The 11,011-nt window shown below is 44.9% G+C and overlaps 1 protein-coding gene across 9 annotated transcripts; it reads right to left on the bottom strand.

Moving 5' to 3' along the window:
• Positions 1–377: 377 nt before the first annotated feature.
• Positions 378–10,729, bottom strand: LOC108108742 (SRSF protein kinase 3). Of its 9 annotated transcripts, none has more exons than XM_017216880.2 (8): positions 9,285–10,729; positions 5,230–5,395; positions 4,664–5,126; positions 4,280–4,599; positions 3,893–4,033; positions 2,423–2,998; positions 1,258–1,528; positions 378–1,193 (listed from the first exon to the last, which is right to left on the bottom strand). In XM_017216880.2, exons 1-8 carry the CDS (start codon positions 10,178–10,180, stop codon positions 997–999), a joined length of 3,030 nt encoding a protein of 1,009 aa, XP_017072369.1. In that variant the 5' UTR covers positions 10,181–10,729; the 3' UTR covers positions 378–996. The 9 variants fall into 9 exon arrangements, with proteins under 9 accessions (XP_017072369.1, XP_017072374.1, XP_017072368.1 ...); XM_017216885.2 differs by having other exon boundaries at positions 2,423–2,527; positions 4,664–5,115; positions 5,174–5,395; XM_017216879.2 differs by having other exon boundaries at positions 4,664–5,115; positions 5,174–5,395.
• Positions 10,730–11,011: the final 282 nt, after the last annotated feature.

An 11,011-nucleotide genomic window follows, 5' to 3' on the forward strand; every position in this document is an offset into this window, starting at 1 on the left:
ATTCGATCTTGGGTTTTCAATTCCGATACAAAGATGTTAATGCAATGCTTTTTAACTGTTTTTTGTTTTATTTGTGTGGTCTGGGATAGTTTCTATTTAACTCATGATGAGCACCATCATGAATATTTCTCTAACTTATGGATATTGCAAACTGAAATCTGATGGGAAAACACTGCTCTCAAATGCCACATCCAACTTAGGCTTACGAATCTACAATAAGTTTCGGTTAAATGTACCAAAATCACTACTCGCTGCTAAAAAGCTGTCAATATTTAAATTTTCATCTTTACTGTGTTGAACATTCTCGATATCTACAATTGGGGTTCGTTAATTATACACACACCATTTATTTTTTATAGAAGGTATTTTAAATTATGTGATGCTGAATATTTTTCTAGTTCGTATAATTTATTTAGCATGATTCATTTGTTTGTTATTCGGTTTCGCATGAAAATGTATTCCTTTTCAGTCAGTCAGTTTAGGCATCTGTTGACTTAAAAATTGTCGTCATTGTCTTTTGGTTTTGTTTTGTTTTGGTTTTTGTTTTTGTTTCACTTGTTTCTCATTTAATAAAAAATATATATATGTATGTATATACTTATATGCACGTTGTTGAAATAAAAACTTGAAAAACTTTCTTACGTTTGCTGTCGTCGTTAAAAATAAAATCGCTTCTTTAGTAATTACATTTTAAAGCTCTCGAGTACAAAAATTAAAAAGCTTAAAAAATTCCACGCGGATCCTCTCCTCCTCCTCGCCGTATATCATATCGTAGGTGTATAAGGTGTGTCTGTCGAGTCCTTTAATGCTAACTTTCTCTTCGGATTTCCTGCTAACGTACATATTATATATTATTTCTCTTTATGACAATTGTTTGCATATAAAAGTTAAGCCTAGAAATACAATACGAGTACGAAGTACGTATGTTATGTATGTATTATTTAAGTGTGCCTGTGTCTGTAGTCTCTCTAGCTGCTTCCCGACTTCCTCGGCCTCCTAGACGAACTCCTCTTGCTCCAGCCACGGATGCTGCAGGCATTCGGCTGCCGAAGCGCGTATGACAGGATTGTACTCGAGCATCGGCAGGAGAAAGTCGGAGAACTTTTTGGCCTCCACCGGATCCCAGTCGTACTTCTCCACCAGCACGTTCATCAGACTCCAGGGCTTCAACTTGGTGATGTTCCTCAGGCTGCCTGCAATATGAAAACAAAGGAGCGTTTAACAGTCAAGAATCGAATTTGATCTTTCAATACTCACCATAGCTGGTGAAGTACTTGAGACCATGTTTGCCCCGCAGGATCACCGACTGCGGTATGGAGCCCAGCAGCTCGACAATGTGAGCCAAGTGGTCCTCATCTCTACTGTACGACTCGCCTGCATGAGGGTCAAACAGATAGTCGCCCGTGGCCAGTTCAAAGGCCAGACAGGCGGTGCTCCAGATGTCGGCGGTATAGTTGTACGGAGCTCCTAACAGAACCTCTATCGATCGATACTGGCGCGTTTGGATGTCCTCAGTGAAGTGGTGGTACTAGGAAGGAAGAAATCGTAAAAAATATTTTTTTAATTATTATTTTATTTAAATTAAATTAACAACAATGACAATTTTGACATTTATAATAGACTAAATAATTATTATATGTGAGAACGGTCGAAATAAATTATTGAAATAACATTTAAATAAATAAATATATTACTAAAAAATAATATTTTATTTTATTATTATGAATTAAGTTTTACTGCTATTAAAACATCTCAGTTCATATATCTCAATCTTTTGGGTTCAACGACTTTTAAGAAGTAAACAAAAGTGTTGCATGAATTAAGGCGCAAAAGGGTTCGACTAAATCAAGTTAATTCTTTTTTTAATTCGTGTAAATTAAATAAATATGTATATATATATATATTTATATTATATTAAATTAGTTTACGACTTCTTAAAAAAATATTGTTCAACAATGAGTACTGGTAAATAAATAATAATCTTTGATATATAAACGTATACTTTAACTTAATCTTAAGTTAAACTTATTCCTATATAGTATTAAAAACCTATACAAGCTGATAGAGGAAGGAATGAAAAATATATTAAAAAGCGAACCAAGCTCTATTAGTAATAAAATCAAGCATAGGTATTGACGATAAAAAAGATATTCGAACTCAAGCCGATTATTATTGTGGGACAAACTCTTTTACGCGGTGATGCCTAGCTCTTATATTTTCCTTGATAACGCTGAGGTTATTACGGACATGCGCACACACAGACGACTTTGCTATTGTCTCTTATCAAGAATATTAAACACCTTATAGAGTTGGAAACACTTTCTTTTCTACCTGTTGAATACTTTTCAAAGAGTAAAAGGTATTAAATAACTTATTTAAGTTTTATCTAACTAATCTAAAGAATTTGTAACCAGATACTCACCTCGTAGCAGGCATTCCCCAAATCGGCGATCTTCACGCGGACATTACTGTTGTTGATGAGCGACTGGATGGTGTAGGTGTTGTTCTGGCTACTCTGACTTTGGTTCTGCGAAGGAATGGCATTGGCATTGACATTTAGTTTAGCGATTGTTGTAGTCGTTGTCGTTGTTGTTGTTGTTGTCGCGGAGGATAGCACATTGGTTGTTGTTGTTGATGATGTCGATGTGCTTGTTGTTGTATGATCGCCATTATGGAGCTCAGAGCTTGCGGCTGTTGTTGTACAGGTTGTACTGGTAGTTGGAGCTGTAGTGGTGGGAGCTATAGGCGTGAACGAGGTCGTGCACGTGCTAGGGGGCGTGGCAAAGGCGAAGGCGTTGGCGGAGGAGGGAGTGGCACTTGGAGGGGCGGAAGTGGAGATAGTGTTTGCACCGCTGTTGGTACTTGTGTTCGGGTTGGTGAGACTGTATTTGTTGGGCAAGGACGTGCACGTGCTGAGAATATTCGGGTTGATCTTGGTCTCTATCGTGTTGGTGTTGTGGAAGAGACAGGAGCTATTGGTGGAGTTCGGGGTGGGCAGCTGCATCGTGTGTACAAGCGTAATGTTGCATATAAATTGGTTCACACAAAGAAAGGAAGAAAAAGAATACACAATGTTGGTTTGCTTCTTTGAAGGTTTCACTAGTTGGTGCAAGTAACGAAACACAAACTAGGTGGAGCTCAGGGCTGGGATTGTCTGGCGAAATCCCAGCGGTGATTTCCACTGATTAATATCCCAATGGACACTCTATTTGGGATTTCATAAAAATATACAAATGTAAGTACGACATTGGTTAGAGCGACAACGGCTTAGCGAAAACACATTTAATTCATACAGCAGCGGTCAAAGAAATGTCTAGTTAAATATGTATATTGGTTAAAAAGTATTTGTATTTAACTGTGAAATTACTCTCTAATTCATTAATGGTTAATTCTACTTTACTCCATATGCATCCTCGTTTTTACATTGAATTCAATTCAAAGAAACTAAAGTTGTTAATCAGAGGTTTAATTTATTTAACAACTCTTTTTGTTATATAAAATAGGCAATCACAATCTACTACATCTACTATCACAGAACTTTGACCGCATCTGCATATAAACACATTAAGTAAAATATACAATTAGCAGCAGGTGGCAATATAAACGGTAAGCATTTGGACATAATCCGTTGCACAAACATCTAAAGCTGGCCATGCCCACAATCAAACAAGCACTTGGCTTTTCGTTCCAGGATAAGATTGCCAAGAGAAAGCGTCAGGGATCAGTGTGGGTGTGGGTCAGTAAACGTGAACTCAAGAGCGGTAATCAAAAACGGTAAATAACCAGCAGCAAGGCAGAAGTTCCCCTCTTAAGAAATCAAATACATCAAAGTTGAACGGTTCTAGGGAACGGGCTACCACTAGCGACTATCTCACATCCAAAACCCCTTTACCTCTATGCCCTTGGTCGGACTAGCATCAGGTTCGGGCTCAGGCTCTGGATCGGGATCGGTGGGCGTATCGACGGTGCTCGCCAAGGTGCTCTGCTCGCCCAGCGTGTCGGAATTGGCATCTTCCTCATAATCCCCGGAAGACTATTTCGAGTGTCAAACCAAAGACAATGATAACGCGAAAATAAAAGAAAACAAAAGTAATACATAAGAATTTCGTGTTCCTTTGGTGTGCAGTGTGGTTTGGCAGGTGGATTCACAATAAGAAGAGTGCAAATGCTTTCCATGCACCACAACGGGTAATCCTGGCCAGAGCTTTCAAGTGTGGGGCAGGGGCAGGGGCGACTGTGGATCTGTGAACCTGAAAACCCAGCATAAAAACGAACTCACCTTGGCAGTGATTTTCTTCTCGGTTCGGTATCGATTGTTCAGGTTCGACGATCCGCCGAGGCCTCCGTTGCACTCACTGTCTCCCAACAGACTGGAGTATTTGGAGGCCAGCGAGGATGTGGTGTTGGAATTGAGCGTGGACGAGGTGGTGGTGGTGTCCTCTTTGTCCAGCGAGGACATGATTACGGCTGCCAGCGGAGTCGACGAATTGGAGTTGTTCGCCGTGCTGTTGCTGGTGTTCGTGTTGGTGTTAGTCGACCCGTTCGGTTCGATCAGTGGCCATTTGGCCCGCGACTTGGTCTGCTTCTCAATGGAACTGACTGTTATAGGGACGAATATGCATCAATGAATTTCATTGATAATAATAACATTACGCATACTTACTGTACGAGTCGGGGAAGTCAGCTCCCTTCACCCGCAGACTGTTGATCTCTTCGTCAATCTGCTGGTTCATCGCGGCAGCATTGTCGATCACCAGCAGGATGTTTTCCGGCTTGATGTCCGTATGGATGATGCTGCACTTGCTGTGCAGGTAATCCAGACCCTCCAGCACCTGGCGGATTATGTTGCGCACCTGGACGATGGCTAGACCTTGGTAGTTGTTCTTCACGATCAGCTTGTACAAGCTGCAGCCGAGAGCTTCGAAGACCAGGCAGGTGTGCATCCCGTTAACTCCGCGCACTGTAAAATGGTTCATCAGCCGCACGATCCGCTCCCGCTTGACGTCCATAGGGTCAGCATCGCGGATAGCCTCCAGCAGTCTGATTTCGTCTGCAGCCGTCTCTATGTAGTGCGGAGCACTCTTAACAACCTTGAGGGCCACGTACTTTTCGTCTCTGCGGAAAACCTAAGATGTAAGGAACTCCATCGTATAGGAAGGTTTTCCTAACTCACTTGAGATCCCGGCAAAGCCAGACAGTGGAAAAGTGGCCCCAGCCAAGTTTTCTTACCACGCGAAACCGATTGTCAAAGATATCCCCTATGACCACCGGATGGTAGCCACCACGGCAATACTGAGAGGCGTCTTCCTGCTCCTCGTCCGAAACGTAGAGACTGCTGTCCGACGAGTCCGGGTAGATTTCGTCAGTCGTGCTCAGGGTCCCGCGGGGCTCCGATCTGAAAAGAGATAGGATGGGGGATTGTCCAGATTAGCTATCACTATTGAAAATATTCGGGTAATATATAATAACAGTCTATGTCCCCAAAAACCCACTTAAATTCGTGATGTTCCGCTTCCTCTTCCTTGACCGGCTCTGCAAACTGGGGCAGCTTGATAGTTAGAGGCTGTTCCCGAGGCGGCAAATAAGTGTCCAATATCACTTCTCCCGGGGTAACTGGTTCGAAGAGCAGAGCTACGTGGCGGTGATGATTCGGCCGCTTGGACTGATGGCGCAAGGCAATGAGAATGGGACCGGCTGAGACACAGTTCCGCTTCTTGGTGAACCGCTTGCGCCGCTTTTTTTCCTCCACTTCCAGCAGAGCCTCAGTGGCCGCCTCCTGGGCAGCCCGCATTTCCTGCTCGGAGACGAAGTTGAAGTCGCAACTTAGCTCTTTGGCCACGTCTGTTGTGGCGTTCAGTGGCTGCTCGGGTCCACCCCCGCAGCTCCAAAGGCGAAGGAGGTGCATCAGGAATAGGAAGAGTAGCAACAGGCTGCCCTGCAGCACACCCATGAAGATCGGATCCTGCGCGAGTGTGGACAGGATGTGGAGGCTTAGCTGCTGCAGCCTGCCGGCATGTAATACGAGAATCTGGAGGCGGTGCACGTAGGCGGAGTAGAGATCCAACCAGTGGTTTAGCAGGCTTGCCTGCCACCCAAGACCCAACGTGGCATTGGCCTCCAGGGGGCAGATGGCCTGTTCCAGACCGGCGTTTGCCACCCAGCCATCCATTTCTGACTCGCTTCACTGCTCTATTCGACAATTGGATATCCGACTAGGCATTTGCGCGTTCATGGCCCACGGGTGCAGTAACGGGGGGTGGCAGTGGGCATGCGTGTGGGCGGGCGGCGACCTTGACTTTTCTATGCCCCCACTTGCATCACGGACACCCGCCGAACGAGTTTGGTCGAAGCACAAACACTGCGCTGCAAACACACCCCTTATATAACAATGGCCCGTACGGGGTAAATAAATAAAATGTATCGCACGGCGGAAAAATCTGAATTATGAAAAGTATCTGTATCTCTGTATCTGCGCGAGTATCTTTCCTCGCCCGTCCGATTCGTTCAGTAGCGTCCGCGAGAATGTCGAAATGGTTTTTCGCTTTTGTTTTTGCCGCCTCTTCCTGAGCGGCCAAGGCGCAGTCGTTTCCAACTCGCGCGAGTATTTTCTGTTATTTCTGTTCTGTTTTTTTTTGTCACAACTAAGTTTAGTGTTCGTCAGCTCCCCCTCCCCCACTCTGCTCTTCCCACCGGTTCCACGGTACCGTAAAGTGTGACTGTGTGCGGATCACCTAGAGTCCGTGCCCACCGATAGTTTTCCGTAGAGTGGTACATTGAGAGAAATCCGAAATGGGCTTATTTATTTTGGAAAACTTTCTTCTCGGCAATTACATTTCAGTCACGATTAACAAGAAGGAACGCTACTCACTATCTGTTAATCTTTCTTTCACTTCATTAACTATATTAACAAGATATATTTGTATTATATTAGAGAATCGGAAAATTAAATTTTCTTTTTAAGTCATTGCACTAGTAAAATGCTGTGAAAATTTAGTTAACATCCATCCCATAACTTCTATCGGTAGCAACCGCCAAGTATTTTTCTCAAAGTGTCATTGGAGTTTGTATTGATGGTTTGAGAGTTCAGGGACTACACCGTATAAGTTAAACTCTAACAGCATTACATTCTTTTTATTTATTATATTATTTAATATATAAGTTAGTCTTACGGTTGGCAAAATGTAATTCAAATAGAAAGTACCACGCATCCCGTTTAACAGGGAAAAACATTTTATTGATATTTGAGCTTAAAAGCCAGAAAACTAAAGGCATTTTCCGCTGTGTATATCTCGGGCGTCATTATCCAATGTACTTCATCAAGTCGATGTCGTTGTCGTCGTCGTTCGGCGCCTTTGCCGGTCATGGACTGCACCACACAAGGAAAGAATCCGCCACACGGACACACACATGCGGGCCCATCAACATCAACATCATCATCGAGTTCCTCGAGATTTCTTAGGCACGGTGCCAAGTTTGCCCTCGCTTGTGCAAAAGGGGTGTTCAACAAGCAGGATTTCGAATACCTCGAATTCCAGAAGGTTTCGAAACCACAACGAAAAGTAGTTTCGAGAGTTCGGGTGCGATTGAAAAATTCCTCAGAATGCAACTGCACCCTGCCGCCCGCACTCGTATGCAAATGTTTAGGTTCAGAAAATGACTAACCAGACTTTATTGATTTTTGCAACCCCGACCCACTCGTCTTTGATCCTTATGGAGCTGTGTCGACTCCTTTAAAGCGTAAAGCTCGCCTCCTGAGTCACCCTATGTCTCGCACAAGAACACGCCTTCTCGACGCTGCCTCCTCCATATTATTATTTATAGACGCCGAAAGAAGTGAACAAAAACAATAAGTTTATGCGAAAATCAGTTCAAAAACACAGCATCTAGAGGCAGGGAAACGTCATCGTTTTGCTCGATTGCAGATAATTCTGTGGGATTGTCGGGGTGGCTAAGAGTGCTGGGGTACGTATGTAGGGGATGTGGGTTAGGGGGTGCTCATCGGTTAGCCACTGGCGTCACGTGGTGCCTACTTGCGGTTAAGGCAAATTAAAAACGTAAATAAACCGAGCGGACTGAGTGGGGGCCGAGGGGCTTTGGATTACGAATGGGTGGAGGGCAATGGGAGTTCGCTTGGCACCACAATTGGGAAAACTGTGCCACACAGTAAGTGTATTGAATTCTTATCCCATTTGATTTTGGCGCACTGTGGAACCGAGCGGATCAGCCAAAAGTTCTCCACCTTGCTTATTCGACACCTTCCAGGGCCCACTGTGCAGGCACAGTGGGAACAGGAGCAACTGTCCCGACCGGCGACACAGATATCAGAGCTGCTCGTTACACTTCGGTGAATTTATCGGCTACATTCGTATGTACGTATGTGAGAGACACGTGGAACACACGGAGCATATACTTGATTTTCATAATTTATCCGCTTGTGAATGAAGTGAATGACAAAGAAAAAAGAAGCTAGTATGACCTATGTTTGTATACCCTAAGGGAGGGGAATGGGCTATCTTTCCAATTAGACCGGTTATAAAAAATATTATTTCAGGGTATTATTTATTATTATACTTTCTGAACAGAAATTGCTAACTATTTTTGGTTAGTCAATGCTTTCTAAATCGGTGTTATGCAATAGCTCAAATTACTGATGTATTGATAAGTAAGTGAAATTTAAAGAAATGAAAGCCTGAACTAGTTTCTAATTTATAAAGAAATTTAATATGTTGTGTGCATGCTATCACATAAGATCCTCGTAAATCTCTTAAAGAGTATACAGTATGTTCACAGTAGGAACGAAGGAGTTTTCAGAGTAGTAAGTGGTATAGTAGTAGTGACAGCTGATACCCATTATTCGTTATATTATGTTCATTCGAAAATAGACAGAAACGATCTGGATCAGTTTTATTGGCTTGTTATTTTAAAACCGAATTAGTTGGAACTATTTCTTTCTAAAAGATTGCATAACTAACAGCATGCATTTTTTATTATTCTTCTTTATTAGCTTTCTTAGTGAAGATTTTAATTAACAATTTTTAAGACATCATTTTAAAGAAACTTCCAGACAATCGTAAACGTTTATTGGCAAAATAATAACTTGTCATAACTGCAAGGGTTTTGAAAACAAATCATTATTTTAGAAACAGCTCAGATCCCTTATAGGGTAACCAAAAAATTATAGAATTTTAATTTTTTTAGGCATTTCAAGTGGTTGAATCCAATTAATAAATAGTATAATTAAATAAGTACAACATTTATGATAGCACGACTGCCGGAATACTCACAGGCTGACAAAAGGACCGCGCAGAGCCGGCATGTCCCGGCGTCGGTTGAGCGGCGGGGAAAGCGACAACGAGAGGAAGTCCTGCTGGGCCTTGTCCTCGTCCACGATGCTTGTCGGGGTGCTGTAGATGCGCGTCGTTGGCAGGTAGCCAATCTGCTGCAAGAAGTCGTCGCGGTAAGAGAGCTTGGTGGTTGACTGTGAGGAGGTCAGCGGCAAAGACAGTGGGGATCCGTAGAGCGGCGCCAGAGGCAGGGCCGCTGACATCGTGGCCAGCGAGAGCGGCTGCTGGTAGTGTCCTGTACCGGTTCCAGATGATCCCGTTCCCGTAACCGATCCCGGCACCGCGCCTGATCCCGCTACAGTGCCATTTCCATGGTGGTGCAGGTGAAGGTGGTGAGGCGTCGTGGCCGCATGTTGTGGAACATTAAAGTGCGGATAGGGGACTCCGTGGGCGTACGCAGGAGCTCGCGACAAGTAGGGCGGGGTGATGATCTTGTCGTCGAAGCTGCGCCGGAAGCTAAAGCCCTTCAGGGAGTTGCTGTAATTGCGATGCGATAGGGGCGAGGTGCCCAAGTCGATGCTGGCCGCCGGACCTAGGATCCCAGCGGTGAGTCCTCCTCCGGCTGAGCTGCTGTTGCCGCTGGAGGTTGCTGTGGCGCTACCCAGCATACTTAAAGCTGGAGAGGTGCGCAGTTGGGGGCTGCCACCGCTTCCACCCACTCCACCCCCAGCACCCGATGCTGTCGTAGTCGCGGTGGAGAGCGGAGGAGAAATGGCACTCAGCGTGGAAATGCCGCTGTCACTACTGCATATGCCGGCCGGCAGGGACGTGTGGGTGGGCGAGATGAGATGTGGATGGTGGTGCTTGCCGTTGGCGGCGCCGACGAGGCCGGCCATGCCGCTGCTGGGCAGTACGGGCGCCAGGATGCCTCCGCAGTACTCCGCCCGAAAAGAGTTTCCTGGTCTGCGCGGGGCAGGTCCTTCGCCTAGTCCTGTTGACTATTGAGCAGAGGCAGCTAGAGGCAGCTTCCTCGCGTTTTTGTCATCATCGCTGGCCTGCGTCCTTTGCTCCTTGTTTGGTGTTCGCATAACATAGTTTTGTGCGTAAGAAAATCAATGAAGCCCCGAGCCTAAAACATTTTAATGCATTTTAAGCAGCGTTTTTCTCGCTTTGTAACCCAAATTGCGCATGAAAAAAGTAAGGCGAAAGCTACACACACACACTGCCACGAACTGGTTCGAAAATGGGGGTTTTTCCACGGCCTGTCTGCGAGTTGGCCTGTTCCATTCGCTTTTGGCCAGGTGCGCGCTCGTAATCTAGTTAACAGCGGAATTGATTTATCCTCGACAATTAAAGCGACCACATCACATTTTTCACTTTACGTTTTGGCAGCAGCAGGAAAAGTCACCTCCTTTGTCCGCACTTGGCTCGAACTCTCCGACGGACTGCCCTTCGGGTTCTGAGGCGGAAAACTCTGCGGCGAAGTTTAGCGAGTCTGGGGAGCGGGCAGAGCGCATGTGCCGGCAGATGCCCGTTACTGCCCCAAAACAAAACAAAGCCAGAGCGGAGAGAGTGAAAGCTAACTGTAGTCAGCTGGCGTCGTCGAAAGTTCATCCCCGAATTCGGGTTTGTTTACCATCCTGGTGGAGCTTTTCACACTTAGCCTCTGCCTCGACTCTCGGATACCCTGTGGAGCGGATAGAGATACATAAAAAACCGAAGACACA

This window comes from Drosophila eugracilis, unplaced genomic scaffold (genome assembly GCF_018153835.1).
Source record: "Drosophila eugracilis isolate 14026-0451.02 unplaced genomic scaffold, ASM1815383v1 contig_2154, whole genome shotgun sequence".
NCBI lineage: Eukaryota > Metazoa > Arthropoda > Insecta > Diptera > Drosophilidae > Drosophila > Drosophila eugracilis.

Coding starts and splice junctions, on each gene's coding strand:
- LOC108108742 (XM_017216879.2), bottom strand. CDS start 10,180: ATGGCCGGCCTCGTCGGCGCCGCCAACGGCAAGCACCACCATCCACAT. Junction 4,034..4,279: donor AGAAGAAAATCACTGCCAAG/GTGAGTTCGTTT, acceptor CACTCGAAATAG/TCTTCCGGGGATTATGAGGA. Junction 1,529..2,422: donor TGGGGAATGCCTGCTACGAG/GTGAGTATCTGG, acceptor CTTCCTTCCTAG/TACCACCACTTCACTGAGGA.